The sequence below is a fragment of the Ceratotherium simum genome, chromosome 40, assembly GCF_057802395.1.
Source record: "Ceratotherium simum simum isolate JZ-2026a chromosome 40, ASM5780239v1, whole genome shotgun sequence".
In the NCBI taxonomy this organism is placed as follows: Eukaryota; Metazoa; Chordata; class Mammalia; order Perissodactyla; family Rhinocerotidae; genus Ceratotherium; species Ceratotherium simum.
Genome location: NC_141939.1, coordinates 15,090,299 through 15,111,193, shown reverse-complemented (window position 1 = coordinate 15,111,193; position 20,895 = coordinate 15,090,299). Strand labels below are relative to the sequence as shown.

The window sequence follows — 20,895 nt, the reverse complement described above, 5'->3', positions numbered from 1 at the left end:
AAGAAAAAAAGAAAATACAAAAGAACCGGAAAATAAGTGACAAAACAGCAACATTAAGCCCTCATATATCAATAATTATCCTAAATATAAATGGATTGAACTCTCCAATCAAAAGATACAGCGTGGCAGGATGGATTAAAAAGCAAGACTCAACAATATGCTGCCTCCAGGAAACACATCTCAGCTCTAAAGACAAGCACAGGCTCAGAGTGAAAGGATGGAAGACAATACTCCAAGCTAATGGCAAACAAAAGAAAGCAGGTGTTGCCATACTCGTATCAGACAAAGCAGACTTCAAGATAAAACAGGTTAAGAGAGACAAAGAAAGGCAATATATAATGATAAAAGGGACACTCCAGCAAGAAGACACATCAATTATAAATATATATGCACGCAACATAGGAGCACCAAAGTTCATAAAGCAACTATTAACAAACTTAAAAGGAGACATGAACAACAGCAAATTAATAGTAGGGGATCTTAATACCCCACTTACACCAATGGATAGATCATCCAGACAAAAAGTCAATAAAGAAAAAGTGGACTTAAATGAAAAACTGGACAAGATGGACCTAGTAGACACATACAGAGTACTCCACCCAAAAACAGCTGACTACACATGCGTCTCAAGCGCGCATGCAATATTCTCAAGGACAGACCATATGTTGGGAAACAAAGCAAGCCTCAATAAATTTAAGAAGACTGAAATCATAACAAGCATCTTTTTGGACCATAATGCTATGCAACTGGAAATCAACCACGAGAAAAAAACTGGGAAAGTGACAAAAAATGTGGAGATTAAACAACAGGCTACTGAACAACCCATGGATCATTGATGAAATTAAAGGAGAAACCAAAAAATATCTGGAAACAAACAAAAATGAAAATATGCCATACCAAATGATATGGGATGCAGCCAAAGCGGTCATGAGAGGGAAACTCATAGCAATACAAGCCCACCTTAACAAACAAGAAAAAGCCCAAATAGGCAACCTTAAATTACACCTAATAGAACTAGAAAAAGAAGAACAAACAAAGCCCAAAGTCAGCAGAAGGAGAGAAATAATAAAAATTAGAGCAGAAATAAATGAAATTGAGACCAAAAAAAACGTAGAAAAGATTAATGAAACAAAAAGTTGGTTCTTTGAGAAGATCAACAAAATTGACAAACCCTTAGCCAGACTTACTAAGAAAAAAAGAGAAAAGGCTCAAATAAATAAAATTAGAAATGAAAGAGGAGAAATTACAATGGATACCACAGAAATACAAAGGATTATAAGAGAATACTATGAGAAACTATATGCCAACAAATTGGACAATCTAGAAGAAATGGATAAATTCTTAGACTCATACAACCTCCCAAAACTAAACCAAGAAGAAATGGAGAATCCGAATAGACCAATCACAAATAAAGAGATTGAAACAGTAGTCAAAAACCTCCCAAAAAATAAAAGTCCAGGACCAGATGGCTTCTCTGGTGAATTTTACCAAACATTCCAACAAGATTTAATACCCATTCTTCTCAAACTATTCCATAAAATAGAGGAAGATGGAACACTTCCTAACTCATTCTACGAGGCCAACATCACCCTGATGCAAAAGCCACACAAGGACAACACAAAGAAGGAAAATTACAATCCAATAGCGCTGATGAACATAGATGCAAAGATCCTCAACAAAATATTGGCAAACTGAATACAGCAATACATTAAAAGGATCATACACCATGATCAAGTGGGATTTATACCAGGGGCCCAGGGATGGTTCAACATCCACTAATCAATCAATGTGATACACCACATTAACAAAATGAGGAACAAAAATCACATGATCCTCTCAATAGGTGCAGAGAAAGCATCTGACAAGATCCAACATCCATTTATGATCCAACATCTCAATAAAATGGGTATAGAAGGAAAGTACCTCAACATAACGAAGGCCATATATGACAAACCCACAGCCAACATCATACTTAATGGTGAAAAACTGAAAGTCATCCCTCTGAGAACAGAACAAGACAAGAGTGCCTACTCTCGCCACTCTTATTCAACACAGTACTGGAGGTTTTGGCCAGAGCAATTAGGCAAGAAAAAGAAATAAATGGTATCCAAATTGGCAAGAAAGAAGTGAAAGTCCTGCTGTTTGCAGATGATATGGTTCTATATATAGAAAATCCTAAATAATCCATAAGAAAACTATTAGAAATAATGAGTAACTACAGAAAAGTTGCAGGTACAAAATCAACTTAACGAAAATCAGCTGCATTTCTATACTCTAATAACAAACTAACAGAAAGAGACTCAAGAATAATATCCCATTTACAATTGCAACAAAAAGAATAAAATATCTAGGAATAAATTTAACCAAGGAGGTGAAACACCTATACAATAAAAACTATAAGACATTATTCAAAGAAATTATAGAAGGCATAAAGAAATGGAATCATATTCCACGCACATGGACTGGAAGAATATATATAGTTAAAATGTCCATACTACCTAAAGCAATCTACAGATTCAATGAAATGCCAATCAGAATCCAAATGACGTTCTTCATGGAAATAGAACAAAGAATCCTAAAACTTATATGGAACAACAGAAGACCCTGAATAGCTAAAGCAATCTTGAGAAAAAGAATAAAGCTGGAGGCATCACAATCCCCGACTTCAAAATATACATAGCTATAGTTATCAAAACAGCGTGGTACTGGTACAAAAACAGACACACAGATCAATGGAACAGAATTTAAAACCCAGAAATAAAACCACACATGGATGGACACCTAATCTTCAACACAGGAGCCAGGAACATACAATGGAGAAAGGAAAGTCTCTTCAATAAATGGTGTTGGGAAAACTGGACAGCCACATGGTAAAGAATGAAAGTACACCATTATCTTTCGCCATACACCAAAATTAATCAAAATGGATTAAAGACTTGAAGGTAAGACATGAAACCATGAAACTCGTAGAAGAAAATATAGGCAGTACACCCTTTGACATAGGTCTTAGAAGCATCTTTTCAAACACCACGTCTACTCAGGCAAGGGAAACGAAGAAAAAATAAGCAAATGGGACTGCATCAGACTGAAGAGCCTCTGCAAGGCAAAGGAAACTAAGAACAAAACAAAAAGACAAGATAATTTTTGAAAATCATATACTCAACAAGGGGTTAATCTCCAAACTATATAAAGAACTCATACAACTCAGCAACAAAAAACCAAACAACCCGATCAAAAAAATGGGCAGAATTCACAAAAATTAACTCAAAATGGATCAAAGACCTGAAGGTGAGACCTGAAACTATAAAACTCATAGAAGAAAATATAGGCAACACACTATTTGACATTGGTTTTAAAGGAATCTTTTCGGATGACATGCCTACCCAGACTAGGGAAACTAAAGAAAAAATAAACAAGTGGGACTTTATCAGATTAAAGAGCTTTTATAAGACAAATGAAACCAGAATCAAGATGAACAGACAACCAACCAGCTGGGAGAGAATATTTGCAAAACATACATCTGACAAGGGGTTGATCTCCATAATATATAAAGAACTCACACAATTGAACAACAAAAAAACAAACAACCCGATCAAAAATGGGCAGAGGAAATGAACAGACACTTCTCCAAGGAAGATATACAGATGGCCAATAGGCACATGAAAAGATGCTCAACATCACTAATCATCAGGGAAATGCAAATCAAAACAACACTAAGATACCACCTCACGCCTGTTAGAATGGCTATAATCACCAAGACAAAAACAACAAATGTTGGAGAGGATGTGGAGAAACAGGAACCCTCATACACAGCTGGTGGGAATGCAAATTGGTGCAGCCTCTATGGAAAACGGTATGGAGATTCCTCAAAGAATTAAAAATAGAGATGCCCTATGATCCAGCCATCCCACTACTGGGAATCTATCCAACGCACCTGAAATCAACAATCCAAAGAGGTTTATGCACCCCTATGTTCATTGCAGCATTATTCACCATAGCCAAGAAGTGGAAGCAACCTAAGTGTCCCTCGACAGACGATTGGATTAAGAAAATGTGGTATATATATACAATGGAATACTACTCAGCCATAAAAAAAGACAAAATCGTCCCATTTGCAACAACATGGACGGGCCTGGAGCGTATTATGTTAAGTGAAATAAGCCAGAAAGAGAAAGACAAACACTGTATGATCTCACTCATATGTGGAATATAAACCAACACATGGACAGAGAAAACTGGACTGTGGTTACCAGGGGCAGTGGGGGTGGGGGGTGGGCACAAGGGGTGAAGGGAGTCATATATATGGTGATGGACAAACAAAAATGTACAACCCAAAATTTCACAATGTTAGAAACCATTAAAACATCAATAAAAAAAAAAAAAAATGGGCAGAGGATATGAACAGACATTTTGCCAAAGAAGATATACAGATGGCCAACAGGCACATGAAAAGATGCTCAACATCACTAATCATTAGGGAAATGCAAGTCAAAACTACAATGAGTTATCACCTTACATCTGTTAAAACGGCTGTAATTATTAAAACAAAAAACAACAAATGTAGGAGAGGATGTGCAGAAAAGGGAACCCTCATACACTGCTGGTGGGAATGCAAACTGGTGCAGCCACTATGGAAAACAGTATGGAGATTTCTCAAAAAATTAAAAATAGAAATACCATACGACCCAGCTATCCCACTACTGGGTATTTAGCTACAGAACTTGAAGTCAACAATTCAAAGAGACTTGTGCACCCTTATGTTCACTGCAGCATTATTCACAATAGTCAAGATGTGGAAGCAACTCAAGTGCCTGTCAACTGATGAATGGATAAAGAAGATGTGGTGTGTATATATATATATACATACACACACACACACACACACAATGGAATACTATTCAGCCATAAAAAAAGAGACAAAATCGTCCCATTTGCAATAACATGGATGGACCTTGAGGTTATTATGTTAAGCGAAATAAGCCAGACAGAGAAAGACAAACACCTCGTGATTTCACTCCAACGCAGAAGATAAACAAACACATGGACAAAGAGAACAGATCAGTGGTTACTCAAGGGGAAGGGTCTTTGGGGTGGGCATAAAGGGTAAAGCAGCACATATATATATGGTGACTGACAAATAATAATGTACAACTGAAATTTCACGTTATAAACTATTATGACCTCAATAAAATTATATATTAAAGAAAATTTAATAGATTTTAGTGTCCATTAAAAATAAGAAAACTATCAGTTACTTGAGGATTGTATAAAAATATTAATCATAAGAACTTTTTAGTGCTTATGTAAATTAACATACTTCATTAACTTCACTAACAAATATATTCCTCATGAACCCAAATGCTTTTGCTAAGCAAATGGCAGCATTTAACACTGTGGGTATGAATATCAACAGTGGTTTGTTTTCTTTTTTGTGTGTGTGAGGAAGATCAGCCCTGAGCTAACATCCGATACCAATCCTCCTCTTTCTTGCCGAGGAAGATTGGCCCTGGGCTAACAACCCTGCCCATCTTCCTCTACTTTATATGGGACACCACCACAGCATGTCTTGACAAGCGGTGCGTTGGTGCGTGCCCAGGATCCAAACCTACAAACCCCGGGCCACTAAAGTGGAGCACACGCACTTAACTGCTAGGCCACTGGGCTGGCCCCCCTCAACAGTGTTTTCTTAAAGATCTATATAATATGAACTAGAAGGAGGAGCCTATCTAAAAGTAATTCTAGAGTGAATCCTTTTTTCTTTCCCCCAAGCATAAGATTGCTCTCTAGAACTAACAATAATTTTAATAATTATTTAATATTTAATTAATATTTCTAAATAATTATAATAATATTAAAATAAATAATTATTTAACAAGCTGGGTTTAATGCATTTTTTGGCAGAATATTTCTTTCTTTCCATTTTAGAATTAATGCAAGCTCACTAAAGAGAACATTAAAACTACAAAAATGGATTGGTGAAGGGATAATACCCAGCATATCATGTAAAAATAATGGTTAGCATTTTGGCATATTTCCTTCAGGTCATGTTCTATGTATAAGGAAAGGTTTTATTTTCCAAAGATGAATAAATATACTGCCATATATTATATATAATATACTGTCATTAATGTTACATACACATAACATACATATGTCTTTCAATTAACATGTTAAAATGCTTGTGGTAAATACATTCTTCTATCATAGTTTATGTAACCAGACCCGAAAATTCACTTATTTAGGTTTTTGTCCAAATACGCATATCTTTTTGAATCAAGTTTTATGCCTATTTGAGATTATTTCCTTAAACAGGTTCCCAGAAACGGCAGAGTAAAAAGACCAAACTCTTGAAACTGGTCTTCCAATAAGTCATAGCAATGTAGAATGCCACCAGCAACGCATATATGTACCTGTTTCACCAGCCTCATCAGTACCATATAAATCTTAAATTTTAACTATTTCATTTTAACTTTAATTCTACAGCTTTATTCATATTTTCTTTATATACCAGGACACACCTCCAAGTGAAATACAACAAAGTTTCAGTGAAATATCAATTGGACCCAGAATGGGAAAAGGCTTACCTGAAACGCTATGAGATAGCACAATGCAGCCAGTTCAGAGAGAGCTCGCCATTGCACATCACTATGCTGACTCATCTTCAAAAGCAGAGAACCAGCATGCATGTAGAAATGTCCTTTTATTTCTAAGAAAGTAGCTGAGAGCTCATCAGTTCCTCCCACGGAAGATTTCACAGACTGTAGAGCACTATCAAAACTATAATATTAAAATATTAAACAGGTATTAAACCTATTGCCTTGTGAATAATCATGGTTCCATTATTTAAGTTAAAGTAAAATTAATAAAGGAATTTATTTCAAGCTTCATCTTCTACATTCTAACTCTTTATAAGCCTTATTCTCTGTTTTATAAATTAGGAATCATCTAGTACTTATTTTTATTCCACATACTTCCTATACTTCAAGCTTAACGTCTAGAATGATGTCTTACTCCAAAACAGTTATTTCCAGCCCTCCAATCACAGAAAAGATACAAATCAAATAATAAGATTACCAATGATGATGTATGTTTCATAATAGACCAGAATCAGACTGGGAAACTAAAATATTTTCTAGTTTCTTCTCAATCATATGGTTTCAGTACTTAATTCAAAGTTGGAATTTCTCAGATTAGACATGTCATTTTCAAAATATAATAACTGATATTTGGATTTTTCAGCACGATAATTGCTCTTCTTACTATATAGATAAGTAGAGTTAACTAAATTGTATTTCTCACTATTATTTGTAATCCATGTACTCATTACTGCTTCTAAATTCTAATGGTCCTCAGAATCTTCATTTTGCAAGAAAAACAAAAGCAAACACTTAACAGAAATGTGAAACATGATTTTAAAGTAAGTTATAATAAGAAATCTGAGCAACGGGTATTTTTTCTAGGACGCCTAGAGGTTTTCAAGATCCTTTCAAGGGATCCACAAAGTTAAAATTATTTTTATAGTACTACTAAGAAATTGTCTTTTTCACCTTCATTTTCTCACTTGACCAAAAATTTCTGAATATATAAGCCGTACAAAAGAAAATATCCTAAATATTTTCTAAAATAATCTAAAAGTTCAAATTAGTTTTTTTGGACACCACCTACCCTACTTAGAATATTAAGTCTTTCTTCAAGAAAACTATCTACCCCTATAATGAAAAGAACTTCTCTCCATAAGCCAGATGGAGGACAAGAATTACTTTTCAAACAAACAGATAATCTAAACCAGGGACTGGCAAACTTATCCTATAAAAGACCACATACTAATTTGGCTTTGCGTGTATACAATCTCTGTGACAACTGCTCAACTTCACCACTGTAGGGTGTAAGCAGCCACAGATAATACGTAACAAAAAGGCATGGCTGTATTCCAGTGAAACTCTATTCACAAAATCAGGAGGTAAGCCACAGTTGCCCCATAAGCTCTCGTCAACCCCTGCTCTAAAGTAACATCCTTATACAAATCCAAGTGATGTTTTTGTTCAATGGAATTTATCTAATAAAGTGGAGATACTGGGCCTCAAAATCAAAATTTAGGAAAACAGAAAAATCACACATTATACTTTAGTTATCTTGTTTTGAAGCTAAAACATTAAGAGTTTCCTGTAATAGTAGTGATGTTAACTGCTTATACTAGAACATCTGACAGATGAAGTTTATTCTCTGATTTTCCCTCAAGATTATATCATTTTTTGAAACAAAACATGGAATAGCAGTTAGAACATTCATTTTCAGGCTTGACTCTCTATTAAGCATGCCAGAACTGGATACTTAACTACAAAAACAATTTAATCAAGCCTAAACAATAATATAGTCCTCTAAAAATCAAACTCATACAAAACCAATCATAATATCACCACAAAAGAAGAACGATTCCTTCCAAGTGGTTCACTGTATTAACTATTTACCCCTGGGTACATTACAGAAATAAAGACACAGTAAAAATGTTTTGACCAATGAACTGAATTAAAGTTCGAAATTCTATGAAAAGAAAATTTGTAATTTACACTGATGTAATTTCTTTAAGTCAACATACCTTTCCAATAATTCTCTACTTTCTTGCACATCTCTAGCAGAGAGTGTAAGAAGCATAAGGTTAGCATAGGCCAGAAGTAAGTCTTTATTGGTTGTTCGCCAGTTACTTTTATCAGACTCCAAACACTGTAAAGATTCCAGATATTCCTATGTCATAGAAAGAATACCAAGTTAAAAAATTTTATCAAATGTACAAAATTGATCATTTTATGCCTACAAATTCCTCTGCCCATTCCTATATTGTAAAACCATATTGATTTTTACATCAGTCTGTAAAAACACCAAAAATATATGTATTGGTCTTATTTATCTCTCCAATCTACCTATTATAAATTAAAATCATCCTAGTAAAAACTTCATTTCACAGTTGTTGTACATAAATGAAAGAAATTCAAGTTTTGGAGGGCACTGCTTAATTACAAAGGGATGTATAGTAATTGTCTATATGGAAGTGTAGAGAGACCCAACAACTTTTGCCTACCTTAAGGGTCTGTACAACACACGAATTCCATTCTAAACTTGAACGCAAAGCTATGTTTCTCTCTGCCTCATGGCAGTGGGCCACAGCATCCTTCAATCTTTTATTTGAGCGATACAGCTCTACTAGTCGGATGTTCACATGGACATCATCAGGTCTTGCATAAAGTTCTGACTGAATCAAGTCAAAAAGTTTATTCCATCCATCTTCACCTTTACAATCTAAAAGCTGTTCCTATTAAAAAAAAATCGTTAATTTAGAGAAATGCCTGTGCAATTTTAAACACGTCATGGTTCGCATGAGCACCATTTTACTCTGTCTAGCTTTAGTAAATTACCACCAGAAGTACCATACTACATACTTCATTAGCCCCTTCAGGGAGCTGCTTCCAGCCCAGCAGCTAAACCCCAAGAAATTTATGTAGAGAGAAACATCTGGGATTATACAGTAGCAGTGGCTGCACAACCCCGCCTCAGAGACAACCAAGACTACTGCCCCACATCCCTGTACACCCCAGTCACTATTAGAAGCCTAGGCCTCTCCAGTCAATCTTCATATCAGGATCCTTATCCTCAAACTTCTCTAGATCTCCCTAAATCTGACTGAATTCCCTACCCGCTCTGCTCCCACTTTGGAGTTCCTGCTGTTCTGCTATCTTCCCAGAATCTTCACTTCACCTTCTGGCCTCAAATGAACAGAGTATCATCTAGAGTTAACCTACATTACTTCTCGGCCATGGTATCTTTTTCTCTGCTAGCCTACATACAAGTAGAGGAAGTGGGGTTTGTGACCTACTCACTCCCAATGTCACCTCCAAATCATATCTCTTCCCCCACATCTGTTTATAATCCTGTTTTCTAAAAGAAATGCTATCCAACTACTGCATCCATTCCTCCGCATTAGAAACAGGAATAGAACATTCTTCCTTTATCCCTAACAACTCTCACTGGCATTAGCAACAAGATATGTACAAGATATACAATAGCCTGGCTACTAAGTTCTTTAATTACTTCACTTTTATGGCATTGTTCTACACTCCAGCCTCAGCCACCCATTTGGCATTGACATGGGTCTTCAAAATCTGTATTTTGGCCATACCACTCAGACCACCACACCCCTCCTATTCTTCCACCTCACTGCGGGCTCATATGCCCTGACTGCCACATATATTTGCCTCTACCACATGAAAAGCTCCCTTCAATACACTGACATCAACAAGTTTTAATTTTCCATAAATCACAGACACACTTTCCTTCTGTGTCAAGCTAAATGTCATTATCCCGGGCCAGCCCCATGGCATAGTGGTTAAGTGCACATGCTCCGCTGCTGGCGGCCCGGGTTCGGATCCCGGGCGTGCACTGATGCACTGCTTGTCAGGCCATGCTGGGGAGGCGTCCCCATATAAAGTGGAGGAAGATCAGCATGGATGTTAGCCCAGGGCCAGTCTTTCTCAGGAAAGAAAAAAAAAAACAAGAGGATTGGCATTGATGTTAGCTCAGGGCTGATCTTCCTCACAAAAAACATAAAAATAAAAATAAATAAAATGTCATAATCCCTAACATCCATAATTACTGCTTGCTTAAAGATCCTCTCAATTAATTCCCTACTCTACTTCTCCTTAGAAGAACTCTACCATCTGCTTACTTTGTGCCTATACACTAACAGCTGAACAACTGGGGGTAGTGAATTTGGGAAATCACAATCAGGCTAACTGATTCCCTTTCATAATCTCAAACCTCCAAACTGGTAATGCCTAGAACAAAACCCTATTTTACCTCTAACAGACTCGCTTTCTCCATTCCCTGAAAAGGTCACTTCATACTCCTACTCTTGCCTCAAATTTCCCACACTTTCCTTCAATCTTCACTTTTCAACTTATATCACAATTCATCCTTCACTAAGAAAATGGAAGTCATCATATGTAAATTCCACTTTACCTTACCTACTTGTACTCATCTCCCTGCTCCCTCCACCTAGCAATGACCAAGCTCTCCATTAGTGATCTGTTTTCATCGCCCTCTCACCTTCTTCTGGATCATTTCTATAAACTTACACCTGGCCTTTCTATATCTGCAAAAAAGCCCCAGACTTCGATTATGTTTAAAAATAAGTAGGGGCTGGCCCCACGGCGTAGTGGTTAGGGTCAGTGCGTTCCGCTTCAGCAGCCCAGGTTCACAGGTTTGGATCCCAGGCGCAGACCGACACCATTGTAGGCCACATTGTGGTGGCAAACGACATATAAAGTAGAAAAGATTGCCACAGATGTAAGCTCAGGGCTAATCTCCCTCAGAAAAATAAATAAGTAAGTAAAAGATCAACACCATTATGTATGCTATTCAAAAATTCTACTGTCGTACTCAAGAGAAAAAGCCCTCTCACCAATAACATTTTCACTCATGAAACAAATGCCAAAAAACTATTTACCTTAAGCCTTAAATTTCAGGAGAAATAGAATTACTCTGCTAAACAGTTACAAATTTCATGGATTTCAATTCCAAAAAATGGGAAAAAAATCTGATATAAGAAAGGTTTAGCTTTAAAGAGTTATTAAAGAAAATCAGGATGCTTCAGAGGCATCTCTCTTTTATTACACTGCAAGAAAAATAATCCCCTACCCTTATTATGTTCCTTAATGTTAGTGTCACCAAATGGACTAGACCATTTGTCATGACCAATAAAGAATTATGATTGAGGCATACAACAACAATAAGATAAAGAAATCTGCACACTTACACCAAATATTTTAGATTAATATTTAAAACCCAGCTGCTTATCACAGGGAGAAAAAAACTTAGTGTTAACTTAATGTTAGTATTTACCTCTAGGAGTTTTTAAAATACTTTAGATTGGAAAATCTGTGCACAATTGTTCACACTAGATTTATAATAGCCAAAAACTGGAAACAACCAAAATGTCCCTCAAAAGTAAATGGTTAAACTGTAGATCACATCCATATCATGAAATACTACTCAGCAATAAAAAGAACAAACTACTGATACAGACAACTCAGATGATCTCAAGGCCATTATGCTGAATGAAAAAAGCCAACCTCAATAGATGTTAGCTCAGAGCTGGTCTTCCTCAGCAAAAAGAGGAGGATTAGCACAGATGTTAGCTCAGGGCTGATCTTCCTCACAAACAAAAAAAAAAAAAAAGAGAAAAAGAAAAAAGCCAACCTCACAAGGTCACATACTGCATGATTCCATTTATATAACATTTGGAAATTACAAAATTATAAAGATGGAGAACAAATTAACAGTTGCCAGAGGTTAAGAATGATGGGAAAGGGGGTAGATATGACTACAAAGGGGCAGGTAGCGTGAGGGAGATCTTCGTGGTGATGAAGTAATTCTGCACCGTGAGTGCAGTGGTGGTTACACAAATCTGTACATGTGATAAAATGAAAAAGAACCATACACACACATTGTACCAATGTCAAATTCCGGATTTTGATATTGTACCATAGTTACATAAGATGTAACCACTGGGGAAAGCTGGATGAAGTATACACAGGACCTCTCTGTACAATCTTTGCAACTTTCTGTGAGAAATCTATAATTATTTCAAAATAAAGAGCTAAAAAAATTCTATGATAAACATGTATAATGGGGGGGGGGGCTGTTAAAAACAATATACACTTAAAATTCTGTTTGCCTAGCACATTTGGAAAGACTTTCTCTAAAAGGGTTACTTAGTAAACTACATTTTACTCAGTAAAGAATAACAATCAGAATCCGTTAATACATTAGCAACAACTTCCTACTGCTTTTAGTAATTACCTGTAACTTACAGGAGAAACTGTCTTTTAATTTTTGCTTGAAAACCCCACTATCTCAAACACAGTCCTTTCCATTTTTAGAAAACTGTTCTTAAAAAGCTTTATAATAACGCTAAAATGTCATCCTATGGGTAGTTTTCACTCAATGAAGCAAAAATTTTATATCAGAGCTCAACTTAAATCTTTGCTCCACCATCTAGCTACAAAAATATTAATGATTCCATAAGGGTAAATGAGATACCATTTGTAAAGTATAATACGGCCTAATAAGACAACATATGCTCAGAAAGGTTTTGAAGAAAAAAATTTTGATTTGTCATTTGTCATTCTTTTTTATAGGTGTAATTGACATATAACATTGCACTAGTTTAAGGTGTACATGTGTTTTGATACATGCATATATTGTGAAATGATTTCCATAAGAAGTTAATATGCATCACCTCAACAGTTACAAATAATTTTTTCTTGTGATGACAACTTTTAAGATTTACTCTCTTGGCAACTTTCAAATATACAATATAGTACTGTTAATAGCCACCATGCCATACATTACATTCCCAGAATTTTTCTTATAACTAGAAGTTTGTACTTTTTGACCACCTTTACCCATTTCCCACTGACTCCCCACCCCCACAAACACTGGTTTAAGGTTTGCTACTGAAAACTCATTTCAACTTCAAATATTAGAAATAGCTGTCTTAAGTTTTCCCCACCTTCTTTTATTATATGTCTTGTTTAGTTTTTTACCTTTAGTTTATAAATTGCAGGACTTCCTGGGAAAAGTTTAGCTGCTCTTTCAACCCAATACTTTGCTCTTCCATCAGTAACGTCATTTTTACAAAGCAATTCTGCAATCTTCAACACAAGATCCTTTTGTGTTGGGTTTAATTCCACTGAACGCTGATATCAGAAAAGAAATAACCAATTAGCAAGATTATTAAAGTCCATACAGTCACATAGAAAAGTTAAAAACTTATCACTGCCCCTTTTAAAAATTCTATTCCTAAATGACAACATGTTATTTCAAAGTTGTTAAAATTAAACTTAAAGTGCCTTGGAATTTTTTTGAAGATGAATTAAATAAAAACTATGTTTTTATTAGGTAAATGCCAAAAAAAAAAAAAAAAAAACCCAGACCCATAAGAACACCGTTTCTGACCATGTTAGACTTAAAATTTATAGAGGTTAATCTTCTTTTACAAGTGCTAACCTCTTAATGATGAGTTATAGTGTACTCTGGGCCAAATAATTTAAAATCAGTTCCAAGCTGTGTCACATAATAGTACTATGATACCAATGTTTGTTTTCATGACATCCATAAAATATATTTAAATTATTTATTACATAAATTACTCTGCACATCATGTGTGTTTGGCTGTGCAAAGGCTATACTTTAATCTTATACAGTTTACCTTATAACATTCAACAGCTTTGTCTATGTTTTCCTCCACTTCATAAAGAAGACCAAGAAATCTGTGAGCTTTGGGATCCCTTTCTTGCACATTAATATATGTAGATACGTATCTGTTCAAAAATAATAATATAAAAATAAATAATCTTTAAATTATCACATTTAAAACTGTATTTAAATGCTAACTAAAGAGTTCATCTTAAACCAAAGCAACCACTAAACTAATTTATATTGTTATTCTAATTATTGACTACCACTATTTATTTATTTACTTATTTTGCTGAGCAAGATTCACCATGAACTAACATCTATTGCCAATCTTCCTATTTTTGGCTTGAGGAAGATTTGCCCTGAGCTAACATCTATGCCATTCTTCCTCTATCTTGAACGTGGGATGCCGCCACAGCACAGCCACCAACAAGTGGTGTAGGTCCACACCCAGGATCTGAACCCAGGCCGCCAAAGCAGAGTACATCAAACTTAACCACTAGGCCACGGGGCCAGCCCATGATTACCACTATTTAAACTAGAATATGCAGATAACTCAAAAGTATCCACAGAAAGAAATGAATACTTAAAATACAAACACATATACAATGTTGACAACATACTCATTTTCCCATTAAACACTACATTTACCAAATGCTTTTTCCAGTGCTACCCACATATAAGAAATGAACACATAAATTGCTTTTTCTTCCTGATTACATTGTGGTAAACCACTAAAGGGTTTTGCATAGAAATTAGAAAGTGATTATAGTAAATATTTTTAAAGTTATCATAATGCAAAACACTAAAGAGCACCAATTTCCCAAATAACAACTAAGAGAATATATTTACCTTTTAACAAGAAAACGGTATCTAACAGTACCGTACCTAGCTAAATAGAGCAGACGAAAAATTACTAAATACACTACCCACATGCAGGTAATTTCCATTTCTTAAATCAAGTAACAACTAAAAATAAGTAAGCATCTTCTAGGCTTACTGAGTGTTATCATTAGAGAAATCAGACCAAAGACCAAAATTGGAGGAAAAGTATCGTGTTAATAAGGAAGAAGGGTTAACAGCCCCAATGGTGCTAGTTAAATAAAGGTGCTACCATTTTCCTTACTTATCAGCATTTCCATCTTCCCATCAATGCCTTTAATAACCTGCCTCTCTCCTAATTTCCTGCCTTAAGCCACTCCAAATCAGGAAATCAGATCACCAACCTTCTCGGACAAGACAAAGCCTCAGTGTCACCTATTGAGTTAATTAAAGATCTTTTTACACAAGCTATTCTCCCGCCCAGGAATCACAGTTTAATTTTGTATGCACTGCTATTTTCCAGCTGATTGAAGTACAAGATATCTCACCAGGAAGAAATTAAGATATAAGCATGGTTCTCCTTTATTCTAATCCAGAACAATCTTTAGGAAAAGCGTTTTAAGCCAAACGATTTCTACGTATAAACAAGCAGCAGGCATGCAGAAAATACTCATTCTAGGCTCAATCTCCATGGAATCTAGGCTATTCCTTAACATGAGTCTGAGTGATGAATCCCTTATTTCCAGGACATACTGTACTGAGGAAGAACTGCTGCGAAAAAAATATATTTTACCTATTTCAAAGAAGAACATGAGGTAAAGGCACTGATTTCAGAAAACTAAAGCATGTTTACTGTTTGGTACTTACTTTTTAGCAAGATCGTATTCTTTAGCTTCATAATACAGCTTTGCAAAATAGAATCCTTTCATTGACTTCTAAAAAAAAAAAAGAGTTCTTTTATTTTTCATATTTTAAATTTATCAAATGTTTCACAAGAACTAAAAATCTGTCCTAACAAGATTAATATCAATATAATCGATTTTTGTTCATGTAAATGGTAAAAAACAAAAACAAAAACCCTGCAGAAATGCACATATGTTCTAAAAGTCATGATTCTATGTTTTACAATTCTCACCATAAAACAAAAAATAATTTTAAGAACAGCAAGACAAGATGACATCAGAAATTAATTGGTATCAGCAAGAGGCCTCAGAAATCATGTGGTGCCACTCTCTCACTTTACAGATAAGTAAACAGACAGAAACTCATTTTTCTAGGGGAGGAGAAGTATACCAGAAACCTCTCTTCTCCTGCCATGTGTAAGCCTTTATGCAGAGGAAAATGCAAGTACTTCAGACCCACTAAGGCACTGGGGATTCCCTAGTCCAGGTACTGTTCTCTCTACAGATCAGTATTTCACACTCAAGGCAGAAATAAAAACTGAACTCTTCAGGTAATAACCCACATCCACACCCTGGCTCTTTTATTTCCATAAGTTCCAAAGTCCAGAATGCCGGGACACACCAGATAATGTCATATACATGTGATAAGAGTACCCAGCCATCAAACATCTTATTTTTGAGAACTATACAAGGACAGAGAAAAAAATCAATATTAAGTGAAAAAGCAGTCTACAGAGCAGTATGTTTTAATTTATTCATTTTATTCCTAAAAAATGCAGATTTAGGATTTGTTCACTGTGCCTACTATTTACCACGCGCTCTTCCGGGCACTGGAGAATCAGCAGTAAACAAAAAGTCTCCGCCTTCACGAAGCCTGAATTTTAGTAGTGACAAGCAAATAGTTATCTATATGGGAGCAGACAGAGTGCTATTTTACAGTATTTCACCAATTATTTACAGAGCATCACATTTTAACTAAGCTAAAATCAGTATTCATCTCACAAATCACAAGTATCCTAACACTGCCTATTTAGTTGGCAGTGTTTCTTCTTTCTTAGTTGGTACTGGTGGTGGAGCACAAACAATGGCATTATAGATTCTATAAGATAAGAGAGAGACAGGGCTGTCAGGAAAGATCTCATTAAGAGGATATTTGATCAGAAAACTGAATAAAGTGAGAAGTGATTATCTAGGGCAGACTAGGCAGCAGATGGACTACAATAATTTAACTAATCCCCATTGTTTACTATATAAAGTTTCAACTTTTCCTTCTTATGAAACCTGTAGAAAATACTCTTAAATCACAACTATCTTCTTAAAATACTCTTCTCATGATTTCAAAGATACCATACTCTCCTTAGTTTGACTTCTACCCTAGTAGCCATTCCTTCAACTCCTTCACTGGCTCCTCCTCACAGGGACTTCTCCAAGAATAGGTCCTAAGACCTCTTCTATCTCAGGATATCTCATCTGTGACATACACTGGATTTCACCTATGACAACTGACAATATGTTGACTCTCAAATATATACCTTTGGCTCTCATTTCTCTGAGCTCTAAACTTATGCGCAAAATATCATCAACAAGACCCGTCAGTTCTAACTTCTATGTTATCTCAATCCATCCATTTTTCTCCATCTCTTGCTACTACCAAAGCCCAAGCCTGCTATGATCTCTCTCTGGAGCTACCAAAAAGGCTAATTCCTTCCTGCTTCCCTCTGTATACTTTTCCTCCCATCTAATTCACTCACCAAAGGGGTATCATTTTAAAATATAAGACAAACTATGCCATGCCTTTGCTTAAAATTTAAAAGTCTTCCATCACACTTTGAAAATACCCAAATTTCTCACCAGACTAGCATGACATGGCACCTGCCTAGCTCCAACTTTACTTCATCTGGCCCTTACATACTATGGTTTTGCCAGTGACTAAAACCAGAATGTATCTCTCCAACAGGGGTGGGCCTGAGGGGTCTGACTATTTAACTTAAACAAAGGCCATAGCAGGTATTGATGTGATGTGATTTCTGTCCAGTGCTTTCAATGTCAGAGTGGAAAAACTCAATGAAGGCAGGTAAACGCCAGACTAACTAATTCTCTTAAGGTAGACAAATGCCTCATCATCTAATTAGAGACGTGCACAAATGAACAAGATTCTCACTATCCTAGCAAAACCACAGCTAAGGGGCAATGAGCTTGAGAGATCAGCTGACAAAGACTCTGTTGAGCATGACTCTAGTCTGGCACAGTGAAGAGACTGAGAAGTGTTGAATAACTGAGAGGCCCCCAGTGCCACTCATCTCCCTCTCACCTCCCCTCCACACCTTGGGGAGGCAGGGCTGGGTCCCGCATACTTGTCAAAAGCGTAACACAGGTATCCTAAATCAAGCTGAGTAAAAAGAGAAAACTCCAGTGAAACAGAAGGGAAATCACTTTATCCAGATTTTCAGTAGAAATACAGACCCCGCAAGTAGGGCCTCTGACCTTTTTAGTTTTAAGCAGGAGGTGTCAGAAAAGTTACCATATTGGCTTTGGGAGGCCAAGCGTTCAGAGACCTCACTTTTTGGTCCTTGATGTCACTTTCTCCTATGCTTGTGAAAGAGAATTCACCTGTCACTGGATGGTTCACTCACTAATAGAGCTGGGTTTAGATCTTTACTCAACGTGAGGTGGGTTTAGATCTTCATGAGACAGGTTGGTTTTACTCTAATGATGATGGGTTGTTTCCATATTAATCCTGCTCAGTACAAGAGGAACCACAGTTCAGACAACTGGTGCATGAACTTGCCTGAGGAGCAACTAAATCAAAGCTAACATCATTGAGGTTCTGACTGAATGCTTCTAAGAATCCCATCTAGGCAGGACAACACAGCAGCACGGTGGCATTTCAGATGGTTCTGGATAGCAGCTCCCCCACTACCTTCCCTGACTGAAGTATGCCTTCTTCATTATCTATCACATCCTGTTTATTTCCTTCACTGCATGTATACAAGTCATTATCATTTATATTGTTTTATGGGTGTTTGTCTATCGTTCAAAACTGTAGGCTCCACTAGGATAGGGCCCCTGTGGCCTGATCACCACTGTGGAACTGAGAACATTACCTGGTAAATGATATGTGTTCAATATTTAATGAAAAACACAAATTTTGTGTATACATTGATTATTTCCTTATCACAAATTTCTAGAAGTTAAATAAATTACTAGAAGTTAAATAACTAGTTCACAGAATATAAAATACTTAAAGTGCCTGCTATATTAGCAATTCTCCACCATGAAAATTATATCAATTTATTTCCTCATTCAGTATTTGAATACCTAAATCAGAGTATATAGTCTTCAAAATTGTTTTCCATTTCTTCAATCACTGCTAATTTGGTAGGCAAAAGAGATACCACTGAGTCAATGTGACATTTCTCTAATTAAAAAGACCATTTTTTAATATTCACACTGTACTATTTATAGTATAAATTCTCTATTAATATACTTTAGCCATTGCCAATTTTGAGAGAGCAGAGAAAAGACTGTCCCGCTAATTTTTAAGGGTTCTTAACCATACTGATATTTGAGGGTTTTTTGCAAACAGCTTTCCCAGGTTGTCATTTGTCTCAGTGTTTAATGTGTTTGTGAAATAAGACCTCAATTGTTACACAGTAAAAACAATCTTTGCTGTTTACTTTTTCAGATTATATGATATAAAAAAGGTCTTTCTCATTTGAGGTACATGAAATATTCACCTGTATTTTCTCTCAGCTTCTCTAAAATTACTTTTAAGTCTGAAACTTATTTTGGTAAAATAATGTAGGCTAGAGCCCTACTTTTTTATAAATCATTAAACAATCGTCAATTGTTCAAGCAACACCTATTAAAGAATCCATCTTTGCTCCAATGATCTGAAATGCCACTTAGAAACATCACCTAATTCTTATATGTTACGGCATCTTAATATAAAAACTCCTTTCTCTTACCACACTTCCTAATCCTCACCAAAGAAGATGCAAATAAGCAGATTATTTTTTAAATCATAAAAGTAATACACGGTACAAGTTTAAAATTTTTTAATTTAAAAATATAGAAAGGCATAAAGTAGACAACAAGACGGTTAAATATATTTTTTTCCGTTTGTACATCACACTATTTCCTCTATTAGGGAGCCAATACTGCTAAATAATTTTCAAAGACTGACAAAGTGAGGGAAGATAGAGCAATGATGTGATATAGATGTGAACAGTTATTTAGGATGAACAAGAGCACGGATGTGTTTTTATGCTAAGGAAAAACAGCCAGTTGAGAAGTTGAAAATAAAAGAGAGAAAAAGGGGAAATAAGGGCTCAGAAAACTAGAAGGATGAGACCAAGAAAGAAGAGGTGCCGGGGAGGTACCCTGAAGAGGAAATATATGGATGACAGAAGAATGATCAGGGCCTGGTGGTTCACTGCCAATGGCCTCAGTTTTACCAATAAAAAGGCAAGGTAGTTTGCTGAGTAAAACATGTGAAGAGTTTGAGATGAGCAGTGAAGTTCTAAAACAGTGACTGAGGGGAATAAGAGAAGGTGGTAATCAAGGACAGGTAAACGGCCCAGAAATAAAGGCTCCCACATATGGTCACATGATCTTCGACAAGGGTGCCAAGGTCACTCAATGGAGAAACGACAGTCTCTTCAACAAATGGTGCTGGGAAAACTGGATATCCACACGCAAACGAATAAAGTTGGACCCTTATCTTACACCATACACAAAAAATTAACTCAAAATAGATTAAAGAGGGCCGGCCCCGTGGCTTAGCGGTTAAGTGCGTGCGCTCCGCTGCTGGTGGCCCGGGTTCGGATTCCGGGCGCGCACCGACGCACCGCTTCTCCGGCCATGCTGAGGCCGTGTCCCACAAACAGCAACTAGAAGGATGTGCAGCTATGACATACAA

The 20,895-nt window shown here is 36.1% G+C and overlaps 1 protein-coding gene across 3 annotated transcripts in view; it reads right to left on the bottom strand.

Moving 5' to 3' along the window:
• The window catches only part of LOC101393996 (E3 SUMO-protein ligase RanBP2), an 84,522-nt gene that overhangs the window by 43,175 nt on the left and 20,452 nt on the right, over positions 1–20,895 (bottom strand). For all 3 annotated transcript variants that reach the window (XM_087426340.1, XM_087426339.1, XM_087426341.1), the window contains 6 exons: positions 15,940–16,007; positions 14,264–14,375; positions 13,599–13,751; positions 9,077–9,307; positions 8,597–8,742; positions 6,585–6,777 (listed from right to left, as the gene is read on the bottom strand). In XM_087426340.1, the coding sequence (XP_087282466.1) occupies positions 6,585–6,777; positions 8,597–8,742; positions 9,077–9,307; positions 13,599–13,751; positions 14,264–14,375; positions 15,940–16,007 (903 nt within the window). The remainder of the gene's footprint in view (positions 1–6,584; positions 6,778–8,596; positions 8,743–9,076; positions 9,308–13,598; positions 13,752–14,263; positions 14,376–15,939; positions 16,008–20,895) is intronic.